This window comes from Phycodurus eques, chromosome 14, assembly GCF_024500275.1.
Source record: "Phycodurus eques isolate BA_2022a chromosome 14, UOR_Pequ_1.1, whole genome shotgun sequence".
Classification (NCBI taxonomy): domain Eukaryota; kingdom Metazoa; phylum Chordata; class Actinopteri; order Syngnathiformes; family Syngnathidae; genus Phycodurus; species Phycodurus eques.
Window position 1 is genome coordinate 13784510 of NC_084538.1, and position 23049 is coordinate 13807558.

A 23049-nucleotide genomic window follows, 5' to 3' on the forward strand; every position below is an offset into this window, starting at 1 on the left:
AAGTATTCCCATCGACACCTTTGGGCAATTTAGAGTCTTGACTGAATCGAACATGCATGTTTTTGGAATGTGGGAGGAAGCAAAGAGTACATGGAGAAGCATGGGGAGAACATGCAAACTACACACACATTCATTCACTCATTCCGCTTATCCTCACTAGGGTCGCAGGCGTGCTGGAGCCTATCCCAGCCATCTCCGGGCTGAGAGGCGGGGTGTACCCTGAACTGGTCGCCAGCCAATTATTATTTTTAATTTGACATCTAAATGGTCGTCTGCTCCAGTAGACAAAGTCATTGGCCCTCATTCTACAGTAGCAGCTCAAGTCTTTCATCATGTTCCCTATGATAGGGTTACAAGTTCTATTGGACCAAACGGAACATTCCAGACTCAGTGCACCAAAGTGTCCTCTCTACACTGTTAGTTTTTTGTCCCAGAGGAGGGTGGGTGAGTATATCTAGACTGTTTATAGATGTGCACTGTACCATTGGGTAATTTTGGACAATATGAGCCTCCTGAAAAGTCAATTCTTCTAAGAAGCCTTCAAAAGCTCAGACGTCAGGGGCTATAAAGATATTTCACAACATCTTTTATTGGTCAATTTGAGGGGGATCAACTTCCTGGCTTGCTTACCTGCAGGTCCGGCGGGGAAATTCTTGAGGGAGGGCCTCTCCACCACCGTGTACGAGTCCCCCACAACAAACACCTTGTAGAGCACTGCATTGTGGTTGATGAAGCTCTGAATGACGCAGGGGGGCTTTACATCCTTCAGGTCATCCTCACTGAAGATAATAGCCATCTGGGGGGAAGGGTCAGAAAGAACGTATTGAGTTCATCTGATGTAAAAGTAAAAGTATGGAGACACACCTATCAATCAAAGGTTGGGTGCTAACTTGTCTTTCAGTGTTTCATCCCAGATATAATTAACAATTCTATGCTTCTGATTAGGGAATAGTGCACAGTGCACTAAGCATGGTCCATAAAGGCAATGCTTGGATGACACATTGGAGATGCTTGTATATTGTAGTATTATTTTGTGTGTGTGATAATTATTGCGATTACTATCATTAAATTGCTGATGTACTTTTTTTTTTTTTTTTAGGGGTGGGATGACATCCATTCTTCAGGATTCCTCCTACTAGTATAGGAATATTTTGCTTATTCCTTGTTTGTTTTGCACTCATTCAAAAAAATAAATAAATAAATAAATAAATAAATAACTGCTAGACGATGTGCTCTCAGCAAGGTCCATACAGTCATGCTTGGATAAGCTGGATGCGGAAGAACTTGACCAATCAAACACTTTGGAGATGAACTCAAACAGAAATGGTGAGCCAGGCACTCTCTCATGTTCAATATCACGGATATCACTAAATTGACAAAAAACATCAGTGTTCCAATACCTTTGTTTATGCATGGCTGAGTGACCCAACCAGTGTGCGGTGGCACATTAGTATGCCAAGAGAGATCACCAGGTCTGCCGCAGGAAACTTATCCAATTTCACTGAATTGGTCCCGAAAATATTTATTTATTTTAATTATTAATAATTTCATCCATTTTCTGGACCGCTTATCCTCACTAGGGTCGTGGGCGTGCTGGAGCCTATCCCAGCTGACTCTGGGCGAGAGGCGGGGTACGCCCTGAACCAAACCAACAACCATTTGCACTCACAATCACACCTTCGGGCAATTTAGAGTCTTCAATTAACCTACCATGCATGTTTGTGGGATGTGGGAAGAAACCGCAGTACCAGGAGAAAACCTACGCAGGAATGGCGAGAACATGCAAACTCCACACAGGGAGGCCGGAATTCAATCCGCGTCCTCAGAAGTGTGAGGCAGATGTGCGGACCAGTCGCCCACTGTGCCGCCCCTATTATTCATTTTATTTATTTATCACAATTAGTGTATCTTTGTTCATCTGTCTATGGCAGAAACATACTGTATTTACAGGTAGAACAATTAAATGCCCTTCCACTAAATGGCAGAAGGTACATAATTACCCAGGGAATCCACTGAGATTTTTTGTGAGCTCCAAAATGTACCTTGGCCAAATACAGCTTGGGAACCACTGATTTAACAAGTGTGGCTGTGAGGAAAGGAGTGGTGACAGGAGTACTGTAGATATGAGAAGGGTTGCTGCTTCCTCAGTGCAAACAGTAAGGAGGGGACACTTACCTCATGGGAGTTGGTTCCATGAGCCACTCGAGTTTTGCAAACTGAGAAGCAAATCAAAATATGGACATGCGTCAAATGGTGACAACATAGGACTATTAATGTGTATTTATATCAAGATTTTTTTCACAATAGGTGTTAATGGGCTTGGAAGACTTACTGAAGGGGAACGTGAGTCCGTGCTTCCTGATCTGCTCGAGCACATCCGGGTTGCACTCGGTGTTGAGCACCATAAACGGAGGAGAGCAAATCCTCTCATCTAAGAGCACGACAAGGAAAAGAACAATGGAGAGATTTAAAGACTTCAAAATGAAATACTTTGAAAGAATCCCAAGTTATTAAGATAATAAATGGCTTCTGGGAAACTGAAATAGGACTTACAGTGCTACTCCATTTTTGCTCATTATTTGAGAAGGGGGCAAATACTTTTTCACATTACTGTATAAGACAAACGGACTTAAGAAACTTGGCACACCTTCTATATCAGGGCCCCTAAATTAAACATTTAAGCGGTTCAGTTCAGGGAAATATTTTCAACAGATATAATGTATAGCATGTACAGTGGTGTGAAAAAGTGTTTGCCCCCTTCCTGATTTCTTTTTTTTTTTGTGTGTGTGTTTATCACACTTAAATATTTCCCATCATCAAACAAATTTAAATATTAGTCAAAGACAACACGAGTAAACACAAAATGCAGTTTTAAAATAAAGGGTTTTTTTTATTATTAAAGGAAAAGACAAATCCAAATCTACATGGCCCTGTGTTGAAAAAGTGATTGTCCCCCCTGTTAAAACATGACTTAACTGTGGTTTGTCATACCAGAGGAAAATTTCTCTAGCCACACCCAGGCCTGATACTGCCACACCTGTTCTCAATCAATCTGCCTGACAAAGTGAAGTAGACCAAAAGATCCTCAAAAGCTAGACATCATGCTGCGATCTAAAGACATTCTGGAACAAATGAAAAAGAAAGACACACGAGATTCATCAGTGTGGAAAAGGTCATAAAGACATTTCTAAAGCTTAGGGACTCCAACAAACCACAGTGAGAGCCATTACCCACAAATGGTGAAAACATAGAACAGTAGTGAAACTTCTTAAGAGTGGCCCGCCAACAAAAATTACACCAAAAGCACAGCGATAACTCATCCAAGATGTCACAAAAGACCCCACAACAAGATCCAAAGAACGGCAGGCCTCACTTGTCTCAGAAAAACGTCAGTGTCCATGACTCCACCATAAAAAAAAGAAAAAAGGAAAATGGCCTGCATGGCAGAGTGGCAAGACAAAAACCACTGCTGAGCAAAAAGTACATTGAGGCTCGTCTCAATTATCCCAGAAGACATCTAGATGATCCCCAAGACTTTTGGGAACATACTCTGTGGTCTGATGAGACAAAAAGTTGAACTTTTTGGAAGGTGTGTGTCCAATTACATCTGGCGTAAAAGTAACATCATAACAACAATAAACTATGGTGGTGGTAGTGTGATGGTCTGGGGCTGTTTTTCAACTTCAGGACCTGGAAGACTTGCCGTCATAAATGGAACCCTGAATTGTGCTGTCTACCAAAAAATCCTGAGGGAGAATGTCTTCCCATCTGTTCGTGACCTCAAGCTGAAACCAACTCGGGTTCTGCAGCAGGACAATGATCCAAAACACACCAGCAAGTCCACCTCTGAATGGCTGAAGAAAATCAGAATGAAGACTTTGGAGTGGCCTAGTCAAAGTCATCACCTGAATCCTATTGAGATGCTGTGGCATGACCTTAAAAAGACGGTTCATGCCCGAAAGCCCTCCAATGTGGCTGAATTACAACAATTCTGTAAAGATGAGTGGGCAAAAATTTCCTGACAGCGCTGTAAGAGACTCATTGCAAGCTAGCAAACGCTTGATTGCAGTTGCTGCTGCTCAAGGTGGCCCAACCAGTTAATAGGTTTAGGGGGCAATAATTATTTCCACACATGGCCATGTAGGTTTAATATTTTTTTCTTCCTTAATAATAAAACAAAAACATGCAAATACTGCATTTTGTGTTTACTTGTGTTGTCTTTGACTAATTTTTAAATTTGTTTGATGATGGGAACATTTAAGTGTGACAAACATGCAAAAAAAAAAAAAAAAAAAAAAAAAAAAAAAAAGAAATCAGGAAAGGGGCAAACACTTTTTCACACCCACTATATTATATATGAGGGGCTGTCAAAAAGTAATGAGCCCAATTTAATTTAATCTAATAATTCACAGTTCTCATTTTAAATACTTATTTGGAGGTTTGTTAGATTTGTTTTTGTTGGAGCCCAATTTAATTTAACCTAATAATTCGGTTTTAATTTAAATACTTGTTTTAAGGTTTGTTTATTGATTTTTTTTTTGGTTTAAGCCAGTCATTTTCTTGGAAGCAATTTAGAAAATCATGTCATTGTTGGATTTCTTGGAAGGGGAACCACCACTAAAGTTGCAAAATGTGTATAGGGAAACTGCAATAAGGCTACAGGACAGTCAAAAAGTGGGTGTCCAGGATCAAAGGCGAAGAACAATAGCCTGCTTTGAGTGGCCACCGTGACAAGCAAAGGAGCGGCAGACTATCTTCAGCGGTTAATCCTGAGAATAGTGCTAGGGTTGAGGCACTGATCAGAGAAGATCGTAGTCACCATTGAAGGTTTCTGGGAATAAGCCATGGAAGTGCTGCAACAAATGTCAAAGAGCTAGGCTTTGCAAAGGATTGTGCCGGTTTACAGAATAACTAATGTAAATCCTCCCAAAATCACACAGGTTGAATTCAAAATGTTTGCCAAAATAGTCTTTGTCCATATAGAAAAGACGCCAAGGTCTAGATTGGAGTAGACGTGTTGAAGTCCCGTTTTATAATGTACTGTTAAATCATGTTTCATCCATGAATTCAAGTATCTATTTATTCACACCAGGACTGCATTGCGAATATGCGATATATGATGACACTTATAAGTACCAGCCGCATACACAGTACACAGTATACACACACACACACACACACACACACAAGAAGCAGCAGACAAGAGTCACCAGACAGATGATTAAACGGACATGTGATCAATGGCTCACCCGTCCTCAGCACAGGCAAATGGGTAGTGATGCAAATGTTTGTATGTTTTTTCTTTTTTGGCACTCCATTTTCTTGATTATGTCCAAGGTTGTTCTATTTCGGTGCAAGTGAAAATCAGCCCTTTTATTATTATTAATTTTTTTTTTTTTAGAATCAATGCTCAGGATTCATCACAATGCATGTTGTGACTCATTTATTTCCCCTCTGGAAAAACAAACAAGCTCGCACTTGGAAGAGCACATACCTCTGTCAAGGCTGAAATACAGTATCTCTAATATGTTTAGATGGATAAATCACGCTATGCAGGGTGACACTCCAATCTGTAGAGGTCAGCAGTGTGCATTACAACAATGTTTTCCAAACACTGTGCTGTGAGAGATCATCAGGTGTGCTGCGGAAAATTATCCCACTTTACTTCTACATTTCATTAATCTTCCATTCAGCTTATCCTCACTAGGGCCGCAGGCCTGCTGGAGCCGATCCCAGCTGAGTCTGGGTGAGAGGCGGGGTACACCCTGAACTGTTTGCCAGCCAATCGCCGGGCACATATAAACAAACAGCCATTCGCACTCACATTCACACCTACGGGCAATTTAGAGTCTTCAATCAACCTACCACGCATGTTTTTGGCATGTGGGAGGAAACCGGAGTACCTAGCGAAAACCTACGCAGGCATGGGGAGAACATGCAGACTCCACACAGGCGAGGTTGGATTTGAACCCAGGTCCTCAGAACTGTAAGGCAGATGTGCTAACCAGTCGTTCACCATGCCGCCTTTTTCATTTCATTTTGAAGAAAATTTATTTATAATTAATGTTTCTTTGTAGTCTTGTTCAGGCAGAAAAATTAAATGCACCTTCACCAGATGCCCAAGGGTACAATTAACCTGGGTATCCACCTGTTGCCAGCCATACAACGTATCAATATATTTGGGTTCAACTAAGAAGGCCCAGATTTCATACTGAGTAAGTAAATTTGAGAGTAAAATGAAATTAGATCATTATTTCAGTACTGGCAGACACATTTGTGAATTTTTGTTTGTTTGTCCTGAAGAATAATTGTGTAATGTATTAACAACCCTCAAGTATTTAGCTTTCTTATTCCTATAATGTTCTGTATTTTGATGTAAAATATGTGCCTTGGCGAAATAAATTTCAGAAAAACTGCATTACAATAAAAAATGTGCTCCCCCCCCCGCCCCACTTGCTGGATCTCGTGGGCCACTTCCTGCTTAGTCCCAATACACACGGACTGTTGCGAAAAGTGAAAATAAATACCTTGAGCTGCATCTTTATCCAGACCTTCGGCAATAATGTGTGAATGTGTTCTTCCTAGGCTCAAGCACCACCCATTTAAAAAGTTCGTTGACAACTTTGTTTTTACAGTTTTTGCATAATCCTGTTAACAACCAACCAACCAACCACCCAACACAATAAACCCGCTTATCTTTGTGAATTGTGGGCCTCCACATTGGGGTGGACAGGACACTGCCCCCTACTAATGCTGAGGTCAGGACAAATTCACATCACAGTGTTGTTGGATTGTAGATGGGCCCCACAAGTTATCACCAAAGAGTTATTTGTTTGTTTTTTTTCCACCAAAAAGGAATGAAAACTAAAGAGAGCAGTGATATTAACAGGTCCTATAGTTCTTCATGCAAACACACTTAATATGTGCCATTAAAATGACCATTGTGCAACTGAGTCTTATCTCATGTTGCCTCTGCAAAGAGGAAGTCTTCAGGGTCAACGATCACTCATCTCCATCAGTCTTGTCCCATTCACTATGTTATTTTAGCAGGACAGGAACAGCAGCCTTTAACATCTTTTCAAGGAAAAGCATTGCATTTTACATCACTGAGTTGCCAAATACCAATGACTAATGTCAATTCTCTGAAACAAAAAAACGAGACACAAAGGTAGGATTTATACAAGGGCTTTGTGCGGTAAAAATCGTGTTGATGTTTGGCTCTGGAGGAATTTGGGGGTGAGGAAAAGGACGTGCAGGTGGAATTGGAGGGGGGGGGGGGGGGGTGTATCAATCTGGCTCTGTCTAAACACTGCGTGCTAGCATCAGACTGAATGGAGCCGAGGACGACATTTACAGGACTTCATGATGGGATTCCTTTTGAAACGTCACCAACCATTTCCATTGCTTTCTTTTTTGTTCTTTTAACTGGCGAGGCCAAGGACACGTTCCTCATTCTGTTGCATCATGTTGGAGGACAAATAATCATCCCAAAGCTTGTACAATTTCAAATTCAAAAGCTTTCAACTGCTAAAAAATAAGACTCCAACCTGTTCTAATGTAGTGTTCGGCATAACAAAGTATTTTAGTGCCATGCCATCAGATCAGAATGTTCCAGAGCTGGTGTCAAAAGATATACAATGTTACCTCGCCTTAAAATGACTCAACTTATGAGATGAACAGTCACTCAGCCAAATTTTTTCCAAACAAAAATTTTTGTAATGAGCGCAAAATGGTGGCAGCGAACTTCACAACAAGCAGCAGAAAGTGACCAATTCTTCTTCTTCAAAACAAATAAAAGCCAATTGCTTGCTTTGAGCTATGTATTGCCCAGTTGAGGTCTAACATAAAAAAAAGAGAGCTTCATGTTGTGTATTTAAACAAACCACATAACTTTAAAAAAATCTACTGATTAATGCTAACACACAATGCAAAACGCCATAGACAGGCTATTGCAGTAGTTAGAACCCTTAAGTTGTTAAACTCTCCCATGTTGTGTACATCTGTATTATACTGCCCCCTGGTGACGAAGACACACACACCAGAAGGAGCACAATGTCAATGGGCATCAAAGCATGAAATCATGAGGCACAAACTGTTTAATTGTTTACATTCTATTTAATTATATTTACTGTGTTTTTATGAAGTACAATACTGTAGAGTGCTATTTTTCTGATGAAAAATGTAAAAAAAAATTTGTGGGGCTGGATAACTGCATTCCTTTCAATGTGGAAATATGATTTGAGTTAGGGTTTTGACTTACGAACATGGTCACAGAACAAAAATTAATATGTAAAGGCACAGAGGCACTACTGTATTACAAATCTGACCTACAAATGTTTTCCTTCGAAGTAATCCACCTGGAGTCCAAAGGCACTTTTCCAGCGTTCTCTACCATGCCTTCATGCACTCCTGGAAGAGTTCTTCCGGGATCCTCCAAAATCACGAGTAGGAAGGTTTCTCCTGCACGGCGATGTTCTTCTCGGCCGGGAGCTGTCGGCTGCCCAGGGAATTGTGAGTAGGCACGTTGTCATGGTGAAGCACTCACAAGTTGTCTTGCCACAACTCTTGGTCTTCTTACGCAATGAACAAAGCGAAAACAAAATTGACCAAGCGATAGCTTGTAACTGGGAAAACCCCCAAAGTTAGACCACTCATCAAGATACCACCATATTAATTACTAATTTTTCCACTTGGACGACAGTTAATAATATTAAAATGTGGCTTAAAATATTGCGTGTACAGTTAATTAGGTTTTATGATTGTGACGGTTTGACTCAATTATTTCCCATGTGACAAATGTCACTGGCGTCTCAGAATGTATTGTATTCGACTTAAGGTTCCATTGTAATATTTACTGTAGCCAAGAACCTTGAATTAGACTTTGAGTGATCCATCAATCACCAGCACTTCATCAGTAAGACTTTTGTTTGACAGGAAAAATACACCATCCAGGTTTGGCATAAATGAAGACAGAGCGTGGGAATTCCTCAACATGCCAGTTTTCCATCTTGTTTTGAGGCGCTTTTGAAGACGCGGAGTTTGATGCTACATGGTGAGTGCGTGCTGCTGATTAGGTGTATTGCCGGGCTTTCCTGTTGCTATTTAGAGCTTGTTTCCCAGAAACTATGGCATTCTCCTGTATAGCAGCAGCATTTGCAATATTTTCAAAGTGAATGCCAAACATGGCCATGCATTGTGTTATCTCCAAGAGGGTTTATCCTCCAATTAGATTCATGAATCATTTTGGGAATATCTGGATTGTTTATCTGGATACACTACTCACAAAGGATTAGGACAAACACGTTGACATGTGGCTATTTGCAGCGATATGCGCATGCTCGGTCGGCTTGGAATGGGTGTCCACACTCCCCAAGTGTTTGTCTTTCTCATTCTGCAACTATGATTAATTATTAATCTCTTGCATAAACAGGACAACTGCTATGTTGAGCCATGCATGGATTAAACGCTGAAGGCGCAGGAACTGCAAGACAATCTGTTCTTGTGAACAAACCCAAGTGTTTTATATTGAGCAGTTTTAAAAAGCTGTTGACTTGACAACGGTTTCTGTCAGTGAAAACAGTCCAGCTATGAAAACGGGATGAGTATACAAAAGGAAACTTTAGATTCCACTGCGTAAAACAAAACCAGGCGACGCTGGTCCATTACTGCTAATATGCTAGTTTCTGCCCACTAATTCTTGCACTTAGTTTAGTTTAACTACAAGAGCTGGGTGCTCCGTGACTAAGGCCATTTTATGATGAATTGATATAAAAAAATGGCTAAATTTTCCAGAGAATGCACTTCAAGTGCTTCCTGCAGTTGAATAGGCTACTCTTCTCAATCATATCTCTGTGGCCTTTTCCAAGCACTTTTCTCTGGCAGTCCAAGCTGCTTCAGGACTCTGTCCTCCCTGCTGATAAGGTTAAGGAAGTAGGGCTGTCCCATTAAATCGACCTTCGATTAAAATTTCTTTGTCAGGAATTTAAAAATAAAGAATTTCTTTAGAGGCGTCCGTAGTTCAAAGTGCATCCCTGCTGACCTGCACTGCCTACACTAACAACATGGCTACAGACAAAGGGGAGCTAGTTTCAGAAAGCACAGTCAGTCGAAAAGCAAAACTTTTTTTTTTTTTTATTAATAATGTCTTTGCCTTTTCTATAAGTGAAGAGGTGAAATAATCAAAATTGTAAATCTGACTTTTGGGAGAACTGGCAGAGATTATATTTTAAAGGCATATGACCGATCTCTGTGAGGTAGTGGTTGTGAACATAAGGTAGACTTTCTGCACTAAACCTCCATCTGACTCTAACCTTAACACACTTTCAGTCACTCTTCCTTAAAAAATAAAAACAAATGTTGATGGAGGGGGTAAAATACAATCTGCCAACGCATGCTGTTTTCCTAACAGGCCTGCTGGTGGTGTTGTGCCAGATTAGAATGTCTTTCAGTGTTTGTGTCTAAAGCAAACCACAGTTGTCAAGGTTTGGCATGCAGGTCCAAAACCACCAGCACTGATGGAAGACAAGTGGTGGTGGTGGTGGTGGTGGTGGTGGTGGGGGCGGGGGGAGGCCATCTTCCTGTTCAAAGCAAGTCCACATAGGGGGAAGGTGATTCCTCATTACATAACATCCAATGTGTGTGTTTGGAGAAAAAACATCTTGTTGAGGTTCTATTTTAGGAAACTACAGAAAAGAGGAGACGTGAAACATCCCTAATCACCACATCCTGGCACCCTAACACACTCATGGCTACTCACCTTTATTAAAAGCATCCCTGCCATGTATGGTGCGACAGGAAATGTGCATGAGTCACAGGTGTGTTTACAGTGTGAGTGGGTAGAGAATGTGCCTGTGTCGTCACAGGCTCCAGTCAAAAGGCCCGCTTATGACTAGATCGGACTCAATAACAAGTAGAAGAGGGGGGCAGGTTCTGATCTGCCTGTGACAAACATACAGAGGTCGCCTCAAGCAGCAGGAAATGGAGAGATGCATTACTCGTCTTTAGGAGAAGGACAGGAGTTATGGTGTTAGCCTTGAGCCCCACAGGCAAGGATTAAACATCTGCTCGGAAATGACGAAGGCATATTTCAAACGAACAGCAACACTGTGGTCATATGTTAGCCAGGTGTCATTGGTGGAAGGGGAGAGCAAAGACAGAGCTCATGCAGCTACCATGACACCATCCTCATAGTGGGAGAAGCCCACGGAACGATCACTTCCTTTATTATTAGCAACTACCGCGGTCATTGGAGAAGCAAATAAACTATTGCTGTTCATTTGGCCATAATAACTGATTAGTGCATTCATTGATTGCTGAGAATTGTGACGATTGTGTGGAATCGATTGCTGATCAATCGAGCCTTTAGGATGCTGAGATAAAATGGAGTGTGTGTGTATATATATACACATATATGCACGCCACCACAGCCGGTCCGTGAGAAAAATGCCAACTCAAAGAAGGTTGGGGAACACTGGTCGAAAGAACAACACGTCAGCTATGGTCTACCCCCACGCAGAACTCCACTATGGCACACTGGCATGGAAACATGAGTTCAGAACATTCAGAGAGAAATTCTCCCAACCCATTAAAAATAATTCACCAATTGATTATTAATTCCATTTCGTCAACTGACCATGCCAACTAGCTACTTGTTAATTTAATGTGAAGAGTGCTAGTAGGGCCTGAAGCACAAATGTATTTCCATCTACCATTCTGTTCCCCCCCCCCCCCCCCCCCCTACAAAGCACTGAATGTTTAGGTTTTAAAACAATTCTTAATAAAGCATATCTTGGTGAATAAAAACACACTTTCCTTAACATTTTTTTGCTATCTGAAATTACTATCAAAATAGTATTTAGTAAGCATGGACATTTCACTGAAACTTGTTGCTGGACTTTATCTGGAGAGGGTGAATTTTATTTGGTTGCCTTTTTCTCACCTTGCATACAGCTTTCTATCCTGTGGATGAGCTGGTAAGATTTGCAGCGGTCCAGCAGAGTCCTGATAGCTGGCAGGGGATCCAGGACGATGGTCTCGGGGTGGGCATCGATGTAGTCCTGAAGAACATACACACATTTCAATACTTCTGTTGGGATCGGGAGCTCAGGAGTGTTCTGTACAAAAAAACAAAAAACTGTAATACACATTGCTTGGTCAAATCACACTGATGCAACACCAGCTCAAACGTTGAGTCTGAGTAAGTACTTAAGAGTATAAATTGTTATTGATCCAAAGAGGAGTCCAATGGCATATTTTCTTCCATTTTTTGTCCCTGCATGTGTAAAAGTAAAGTCTTAACACATGCACTGTATGGATAACGTGGAGTCAGTACATAAGGATTACTCACACTTTTACTGGTTGCGGCTTGTGACATTTACACCTAAAATGTTTGCGGCTCACATTGAAAGTATGCAAAGGGACTGTCAATGTAAGACATTCATAGATGTCATCTAAACACTGACATTCCGTTAAAGGGTCAGCATGCCTCACTTGACAGGGAATGAGATGTATGCCAGCCGGTCTGTGTGGATTACATCACACCATGTCTGCGTGGCCAGTGTGGGGTTGCCTGTTTTACGTAACAGTGCTCCATCCCCGCTTCCATCTCGCCTCGGTGGATTTCTCCGCCAACCTTCCCGCAAATTTCATTCCTGACACAAACACTGTCAGCTGGAGCTGGCTGCTGTGTGCATTAAACAAACAGGCTGCCTCTGCACATCACAGCGCTTTCAAAAGAGCGCAGCAATGTCGTCACACACGCGCTCGCCTAAAATTAAACGTGCTCTACACACATGCAATGGAAATGTCTTTGTGTAGATCTGAAGAATTCATCTTAAGGATTTACCCGGATCTAAATGGGTGATGCTGATGAAAGTTCACTGTGTAAGTCAAATATGTTGTTGCCAAAAATAAATGCATACTAATCTGTCCAGAGTTTAGTGGAGCACATTGATAAGGACAATCCTGCTGATTTTTGCATCCCAGAGGAAGAAATCCATTCTGTACAAACAAGAATTTGGAATGGCCTTGAAAATGCCGACAAAACTGAGTGGAAACATCGTCATATTTAAACAAAATAATTTAAAAAAATTAATGGATCAGTTTAAGAATATTTAGCTAGACAAGCACTAGTAGATAATTTTGACATACTCACTTTATGTTGCTTAATATAAAATTGGATTTTACATAAATATACAGGATATGTATGGTATAGCTGGCACGTATGAAATTGTGGTTTTTTTTCATGTTTATTACCAATTTCTTAGTAGAAAATTTTCTATATGTATTTGTAAAAAAGGGGGCAGGATATTACAAGCTATGCTGTGCTTCCTCCTGTCCCTCCTCGTTCATTTCAGTTTTTATTTAATCTTTTTATTTTATTGTATACCCAATCGAGGTAAATAAACAAACTGCAACTGACTTCAAAGAGTTATTTAGGGTGTAGCCTTCATTTGGCAATGCCCTAAGGACCCTACAGTATGCTATTCAACAAAATCATTTGGGGAAAAATATTTCTCAAGTGTGATTAACTTTTGGAGGTCAAACAGCTGTCACACGTGATGTCACAATGTTGCACATTTCTTGTCATAAGTGGACCCACGCGTCACACAATGGTGCACACCGATCCCAGGAGCCTCGCTATCTGCCCTGTCTATTGAAAAAATTGCTGAACAAATGGAAAGTTGTAAGTTAATCAGAAATTCCACCACAGTTTGTGTTTACTAAATAAAACTGAGACAACCTTGTTGGTTAAAAAAAACAAAACAAAAAACAACCCCAGAAAGATCACTTCCTATCTGCCACAAACTTCATTTAGGCCTGCTTTGGCCCAAAAGCAAGTTTTGATTCAAATTTTGCCAGAAGCTGACTGTGATCGCGGCTTGTCTGAGACTTTCACATAAAGATTGGGAGTTATTTAACTACAAGCAATGTTATACCATTTATAGCACTGCCAGCTAAACAAACACATTTTTAATATGACCACATGGTAACACTTAGAGCAGTGACTTACTGTCCATGTGGGATGTTTCTCCCTTTGGGAAAACAAGAAATCTTGAGGAGTGAGCTGAGGCTGTCTTGTCACAAAATTAAAATCATGTTGTTGATGTGCTCTTCGTTTGTTGCAGCAAAGTCAATGTGATTCAGTCGATTTGCACTTGTGAACAGTACCTGCACTCTTTGCACAAGCAGCACAGCCTGAGAATCATTCTGGTCTGCCTCCAGGATGAGGTCCGTCAGTTTGTGGATGATAACGTCCAGGGGACCCTGCTCTTCCAGAGGCTGGCTGAGGTCCAACTATGGAGAAAAGAGTATATCTGGGTTGGGGTTCAAACAAGGGATGGACACCTGTCTGACTAATGCTGGCACTACATGGTCAAAGGTATACAATGAGTTATTGCAGCATAAAGAGTGGGGGGGAAACTGTATTACATTTAACATCTTCTGATCAGAAAGAGGCCTCTTCCAAATGTGGATAAAAATACAACATGAATCAGATATCTGCCAATGTGACTGCAGCGTGCACAAGACAGATGGACCCCTTAACGACCCTGAAATAATTGAAAAACGGCATTTACACACATACACATTTCTGCACGAACAAGTAATGTAGTACCCACATTTAAAAAAAAAAAAAAAACTATAATGAAAGCATAGACCATTATATATACAGTAAACCCCTGTTTAAAGTGAGGCCTACGTTCCAGACCCAGCTGCAATAGGTGAAAATCCGTGATGAGCACAGAAGTCCAATAACAGCACACCACTCGGGTTCTGATCGGGGGGGCCGTTACTCCCCACCACGCCCATCCAGATCTCACTGTCATTGCCCATGTGAGCATTGAAGTCCCCCAGCAGAACGCTGGAGTCCCCAGCGGTGCTGGGGTGCTGTGTGTACATTAATGTGGGGGGAAAAATGAACTTAAATGATTTTAGCAAATGGCTGCAATATAAAAAAAGAGTGAAAATTTTAAGCTTGTCTGAATACTTTCCTTACCCACTGTATATGTTACTGTAATTGTAAACCTTCAAACAACTTCTCCTTTTAACACATGGAGAGCAGCAACATATACTGTACAAACAGAGCATTTAACAACACTCACAGACATATATTCTCTCTGCTCTGTGGGAACGTCTATTACTGTAGCTTAGTTGGGAACCTTTTCTGCCTCTTCTTCTTGCTCTTAAGTATGCTGCATATCGTCCACAAGCAGAACCAGTAGCTGCCTGGCATGTTGAAACACAACATGGTACTACACCGAAGTTATGCAACTTTAAATTTGGACTGCGATATAGCGGGGGCACCAACGATGAACCACAATATATCGTCTGAAGTTTAAGTATGGAACATTAGATGCGCATAGACCATAACATAAGGAAAAAAGTTGGAGAAACATCGTGACCTGGATTAAAACCAATTTAACATTTAATGTTTATATTATTTATTTTTTGTTAACTTCCGTGTTGTCACTGCCCGATGTTGACACTTGCGTAGCTGTTTATGTGCATTTTGGGAATGTGTGAATGTGGCTCTTTTGTTAACGTGTTAGGTAATCATAATCACAGATTTGGACTTTAAAATATGTGTATATACACTGTATAAAAAAAAAAAAAAAAAAAAAAAAAAAAAAAAAAATGTAAATCCAGACGGAGAAAAAGATAAAATGGAAAAAAATAATCAATTGGTATTCTTTGTTTTTTCGATTTAATGGGATCATTTCTGAATGATCCGAACCCAGTCTTTGATTTTAGTTTCGTATTGATCTTCTTGGTGTCATCATGCAAACTATCTTTCACCAGATGTGGGACAGGCGTTCGTTACATGCACAGCATAGTCAACAGATATCAAATTCACCTTTGCTTAAAATTTATTCCAGTCAGGGGATTGTTTGCACTGGCCAAGTGGTTCACAAGTAGAAAATCCAATTCTTAGAGAGCGATAAGTGCTTGGTGAGGTCACGTGCGCACACACACACCTGAATATCAATTTGAACAGAGCTAGATTTTAGCTGACAAGCACTTCACTCAAGAAAAGTTCAGTCCTTGTCACAGCGGACCAAGTCAGTTTGTTTTGACAAAAGAGCATCAAAACAAAAAGAGCATTTTGTCTGTTTTTGTGTGAGCCCGCTTTTAAAAGTTAGAAAATACAATAATGTTCAGAGGTTTTAGGGATTCTTTGTAGCATAGCATAGCATTTTAGCAGATCCCTCTCAATTAGAGTGTTGAAGATGGAGTAGTCAGACAGAGGGATGAATTAGCCTTCGATGTGCATATCAAGGGGGTAATAGTGTTGTGGAAAATGTACTTTATGATAAAAATAATCTGAAAGCTCAATCCAGATTCCAGACCTTGGCCATGTGTTTTATAAAAGGACTAAGACAAAATGTCTGACTGACTGATAAAATGTACTCGACTTGGGTCAAAGTAACAATATATTTAAAAGGACTTTAGGATTCATAAAATGACGAAAAACTTAACCAGCTCAAATTCACATTAGCAGAATGCGGACAACAGAGTTGTATGTAAAATTAAAAAAATTAAAAATAGTGAGACACCTGTGCAAATAAACCTACTAATGTCAGAATGCAGTCGGCACAGTATCCAAACCTGCCACCTATACACCTTAGTCACACAGGGGACGATCAATGTAAGTATCGTAAAACGATGCCTGGTTTCGGTTAGTTGAGGCTGGGCCGCATTCAGAGGAACACTATCTCAGTTAATGATTGTGAGAGGTGATAGATTACACATTATGGCACCCTTGTTCCGGCACCGAGGTGTAAATCTGTAAAAAAATCACTTGATTCGTTTTTTTCTTTTTTTTTACTTCAACCACCTTGAGAATTTAAAATCTAACAGGAGTTCCAGTCATACTGACGCTAGGGGCCGAAAAAAATTAATAATTAAAAATCGGAAAACCTGAAAACCTATATTTCATTCTGCAATATGAAAACAGTATATCCACATTAAAGCAACATTTTTACGTGCATCAACACAATTGCTAACAAAATTATGTAAAATTGTAGACCCAAAGATAAGAGCAACCCATAGCACACATAACTCTGCCAATGACAAATAATAACGTCAGATCCTATAGCAGTAGATTCCATCCATAATTTAAGAGATGGTGTCATTAATGGCTTTACTACTGCACAATACTGGCTTGGTTCAGCTCTACTCGTTTTGATTTGAGTTTTCCACTTCAAAACAGTACCGTTAATGTGGGAAATGGTCAAAATCATACCGAATTGAATAGGAGGTGTGTCAGTAATGTTTCAGGACTGGTGTCACAAAAGATATAGTTCAAATCCAAACTACGAGTTTTCCCTTTCAAAGTAATCCCCCTGGCATCTAAGGTACTTTCCCAGCCTTCTCTGCCATGCCTTCATGCACTGATGCAAGGACTCTTCCGGAATCCTCTGCAGCCCTGCCATCATACCAATCTTGATGATGTTCACATCTTCAAAACGGGACCGCCCCCAAAAAACTTTTTTAATAAATAAAGAAAGAAAAAAGGAAGTGCAGTGTCCAGAGCTAAGGCACAGCAACAGGGTAAGCTAGCATTAGCATCTTTGTTTATTTTTGTCTTATTTAACCATGCATTCTCAAATGACAATTTAGTTATTTAACCTTTATTTATCCCGTGAACTCAGTTGAAAACAGATTCTCATGTGCAATGCTGACCTGGCTACAGAGAGCAGAGTAAAACAAGGCAAATTAAAAGGATACATTTGCTTGACCAACGAGGGACCAGCAGTGGTTTACACCCATATTGAAGCAGTACAAATTTTGCCAATGAAAACAGATATTGAAGCCGTTTTGAGGCAGGTCAGACACTCGCCGTGGAAAAGTGGCATTGTTGTCTGGAATAGAAACAGACCAGAAATAGCTTGTTCTTTTAAGTAAAAGTTTAAGAAAATGCAGGGATGACAAGATTCCCACTCAAACTGGCACAAAAAAAATCTGCTGCTTCTGGTGTGTTTTTGCAATGATGAAAAAAAAATCCTGCTTTCTAGGATGGCGTCACCTCTCCACTAAATTTGCGAAAAGTGGTTGTGGAAGTTTATATTTTTACATGACTGTATGCTGGTGACATACTGTACAAATGAAAGTGCAAACAACCTCCTTTTCCTGCTCACCTCTTTATGCTTTGACATGTCAATATAAACTAGTATAACCTTGAAGGACCATATAGTTGATGCAGAACAAATCAATGGCCTCATCAGCAAAAGATACAGCAGGTTGTTTTCTGTCATCATTCTAGCGTTGGTTTAAGGCCAAACTGAGGTGATGTTCTCAAAAATTAATAAACGGTGAACACAAAACAGCATCTAGTGACAAAAACACATTGGAGGGAATAAAACTCATCCTGTGCATAGACAGAATGAGTCTACTTTCAAGCTCCCACCAAAAATCCAGCGGTAAAGTCATTGATGTGCTGCTAAAAGCAGAAATGTCAACTGACGTCTCTGCTGACCCCTCTGGGACCGAGGGCTAGGAAAGAGCTATGGTAGTGATGGACGGCACAGAAAACACGCTGGATCCTGGGGGGAGAGGCTAGGTCAGGGCCAATATATTTCCAGCTTTGATGTAGCTCTGTAGCAAGGCCGGGAGCCCTACATTCATGGGAAATAAAATATTTTGCACAAACACTGGAGACAGAGGTCACAGGAGGACTTCAGTTTTCAACATAACCTTGCTGAACATAAAACACTACAAAGTAAAATGTTGGCTGCATGATGCCAATGGGAAAAATAACAGATTTGTTGCTTTGTTTTCATTGACCTAAAAACTAGAAAACCAAAGCCAATGGTAATTAGTCAAACCATGTGACGAAGCAATCGTCTCATGGCTGAGGTGATTTATCAATGAGAGGTCCACTTCCCAGTGTGATCTCACCTGGCTTCAACTTTGTTCCTAAGCTTCCTTTGACAGAGTGCACATGAAGATCGGATGGTGATGAATGTTTCATTGAGTAGGCAGTGTGGCACAAAACATACAGTGCGAGGGGAACAACATGAAGGTCATCCTAAATCTAAAAAACATATGCCATACAAACTGGGAGCTCACGGCTAAAAGCCATTGACTATGTTGCGCAATAGAAAATGCCTTTCACCGATTATCTTCCCTTGTGCTGAGGACACTGTCCGATTTAGTTTTGACCTAAGTTACATATTTACAGACTTCAATTCCACAGCTCTCTGACAAAGTTTCCTAGTGGCAGTAGGTATCAGGGATGGGCATGATTATGGGATAAATTGATTGTTAAGAATTCTGTCCATTGTTTAGACTAAATTGTAGATTAATCCAGTCTTGAAGCAAAATGGAGCACACTCCTTGGCTGCAACAAGCAGAGGCACTGTTTCTGTCTCAGCTAGCTTGCGGCCTAAAAAAAGAACAATATGATGTCAACTATAGGAAGTAGCGACAAACATTATATTACATTACATGATATTTCTTAATTCTTTCTTTCTTATTTCTTAATAGCTAGCGCCTGAGGAAACAATTATATAAAAGAACACATTTAAAAAAAAGAAGCCTCTGTTTCCAGCTGTGACAATCCTGGCTGCGATAATACCAAAGCATTTTTCCACGTAGAAATGAGAAAATCAAGTCCCAAGGGTTGCTTCATTTAAAAACTATCCTGTTACACAAGATGGCATCACCGCCAAATCCCTGGAGAAGCTAACGTCTTACACCACATATACCACATATAACAGACATTGCGAGGTTTTTTTTTAAACATCAAAAGACAAGTCACTGTGCCAAATGGTCACATATGAGATGCTAAAAAAGGAGCGGGCAAAAAGTGGAGAAGGAAACCCTTCAAAATGTGTCATTACTATCATAGCTACAGGGGCTGCCAGGTGATTTGGGGCAGGGGGGGGTTCTTAATGCGTCAAGTCTGAGCTATGATATCCTTTGAATAGGACTGATTTGGGTGACAACATCAGGCCGAGGACAGCGGAACCTCTTAAGTGGAATGCCAGCAGTTGGACCACAAAAGGTTTGCGCAAACATTTCCAGGAAAATTTGCCTGGAGTTCAAAACGTAATTCGAGACCTATACCTCAAAAGAAATCCACAAACTTGTTGATGCTGTTTTTGTGATCAGAATCAGAATCATCTTTATTTTGCCATACTGGGATAGGCTCCAGCACTCCCGTGACCCTTGTGAGGATAAGCGGCCCAGAAAATGGATGGATGGATGGATGGATGTCCCCCCAAAAAAACAAGGAATTTGTCTCCGGTAGTTGGATCTGCTCGAGTACGACAATATACAGTCAATTGACAGAGAATACTTTTGAGACAAAGACATTGAGGAAAAACAAGCAACATATTTTTTTCCCATCCATCCATTTTCTACACCGCTTATCCCCACTAGGGCCACGTGTGCGCTGGAGGGTACCGATAATGACAAAGAGTGACAGATGTGATGAAAATCATAGCAAGTGAGTGGAAGTTAATGTGAGGTAAGAATGTGGTACAAGTCTCTCTCTCTCTCTCTCTCTCTCTCTCTCTCTCTCTCTCTCTCTCTCTCTCTCGCTCTCTCTCTCCTGGTTAGTCAATACAATATGGCTATGTTGACAATAATAATAAGAGTAGGGACAGGAATGTACAATGAAGAGTGAGCTGCATTTAGTGTTAATGTGACATGACTCAGCTTCTTAGTGCAAGCAATATTGTCACTCATGATCAAAGTTACATAATTATTATTTTAAACAACATTTGACCTATTTGTATACTAGTGTTACACTCAAAATGTACAGTTAATAAAGGATTTATGGTGGGGATTGTTTGACAATGGAACACATTAGTTAAATTTTCATTGTTTCCGACTGTATGTATTCTTATTGTCGTGAAATTCCTCCTCCAGGCTGCTCTTTGTATTTGTTTTTACTTTGTGGGTTAATTGTATATTATTACGGTAATACAAATGCATGTGTGAATCTTGCTTATAGGCTTTGCGCTGTATGCATGTGGTGACTGGAATCATCACAGCATGTTGAATACAAGAGGGTGTGGTTGACATGCATTAAAGACTTTTGTAATCCGCATTTTGCCTATATGGACAATTTAGAGCCAATCCAAATTCAAAAGGCTTGCTGTATTGTAAATTAATAACCACGTTTGACTTTTTGACAAATGAATGGAGCCATGCACAACATATTTTTTTCCCATCCATCCATTTTCTACACCGCTTATCCCCACCATGGCCACGTATGTGCTGGAGCCCATCCCAGCTGACCCAGACTTAGTTGCCAGCAAATCACAGTATTTTGCTCTTTTTACTCACGAGAAACACAATTAAGTCATCCAAGAATATACAAGGCTTTCTTGTTATCACTGGGATTAGTCAGTCAGACCACTGGGGCAAGGTTTTGTGGTATTTATTGTACACTAGACTTCTAGAGTTTTTATTTAGCGTGGACATTTATGATCATTTTCAAGTCACAGTAGTGGATAGAGCCACAAAAAGGAGAAGGTATTTCTCCCTATGACTGGGTTTGAAAATGCAGCATTGATTAAAAAAACAACAACAACACAGTTGATGGACTGTATAGCACATCATTCACCAGTGAAAAAGGAGAAGACAGCTTTGTACACAGAGTTGTGTAACAGGGCTGAGGCCTTACAATGGCTGTCATTATTTTCCTTGTGATGTGGCCATTACAGTACAGGGCGCTGGCTGGCACTGGGTGCATCACAGATATATCCACTGCCACTAGTGTTTGCACTAAGTGTAAGATGAGCTCTTTTAATGGCAGTGACAGCATTGCCTCAAGTATCATGTTTATGCTTTTTGCATGGGGAGGGGGGTATAAAATCACAGATAAATAAATGCAGTGAAGTGTGGAGGGCTGTTTAAGTCTCTGGATCTGCGAGCTGCTGTGAGTGTCTGGATAGCTGAAAGCACAGTGGGAGGCAAAGCATGCTTACATTGGGATTATTCCCATGACCAGCTTCTAACTGGGTGTTCTGCAATCGACGGTGCAGCAAGAGGAAAAAAATTATTCCTAAATTTAAGGGGAAACAAGTGCCACACCAAGATACTGTGACTGAAAGAAAAGCTTGGATCCATTCCTATTCCATTTTAATGACAAGCACGTTTCAGCACTGAGCTCCCAGGATTTTGTATTGAGAATGGATGGAAGTACAGTTACTATTCTACAGAATGTGCAGTGTGTACTTGCACAGGGAAATGTCTTGTTCAGCATTTATTGCTGCGTTCTTTCCTGCTGAGGACAACATTTAATACAGTAACCCCGGCAGGAACAGAATTTATTTCATTTGCACCACACTATCCAGAATCCAGTTAACTGTGTATCAGATTAACATGCATAGCATGCATGTTACATGCATTCTTTTTCCATCAGACATGTACTGGTAAAACTGCTTGTGTGTGACTCGCTTGAAAATGTAAGTAAGAAAATAAATAAATCAATAAAAATTGTGTAAATTTTATGAGTGTGCACAAACTATATTTCCACTCCTCTCTTTGGGCATGAATTGATGTAGACACTTCTAACATAAATAATTTGCTTATAAAGATTGTTTGCAATGCAAGTGAATAAATTTATTAATGGGGGGTTTGGGGGGGGGAGCATCAAAGAATAAGCCTCACTATCGAAAAAAGGAGAGAAACCTGAGTAGCGACTATCTGGTATCTGTGGGTTATACAACATAGGGAGAATTAAGCCCGGAAGAACAAAGGTGGCATGCTTAAAAGGCTTGGTCCTCCTTCTTTATACTCGCGCAGGTGGCGACCGCGCTGACGTCACTGGGGCTATCCTGCATGCAGTTTGCCTTTATACTCGAGCGCAACACGGGCGCTGTTTTGAAAGTGTGCTCCAAGTTGGGGGTGTCGCTACAGGGTGGAGTTTCCTCTGCATTTTTTGGCCATTTCCGGTAGCCGTTTTTACTTTCCTTTCCGTAACAAGGAACAAAGCAAGAACAATGGCCACCATGGAACAATGTCTGCTAGAACAAATGGACCTAAATGACCAGATGATACGTTTAATTATGCTGCAAAATCGATCGAGAGGGCATA

General features: G+C 40.6%; 1 protein-coding gene across 1 annotated transcript in view; it reads right to left on the reverse strand.

Moving 5' to 3' along the window:
• The window catches only part of itpk1b (inositol-tetrakisphosphate 1-kinase b), a 37577-nt gene that overhangs the window by 4741 nt on the left and 9787 nt on the right, over positions 1 to 23049 (reverse strand). The window contains exons 4-8 of the mRNA XM_061695707.1: positions 14170 to 14295; positions 11939 to 12056; positions 2333 to 2431; positions 2176 to 2216; positions 631 to 796 (exon numbers count right to left, since the gene is read on the reverse strand). Coding sequence (XP_061551691.1) covers positions 631 to 796; positions 2176 to 2216; positions 2333 to 2431; positions 11939 to 12056; positions 14170 to 14295 — 550 coding nt within the window. The remainder of the gene's footprint in view (positions 1 to 630; positions 797 to 2175; positions 2217 to 2332; positions 2432 to 11938; positions 12057 to 14169; positions 14296 to 23049) is intronic.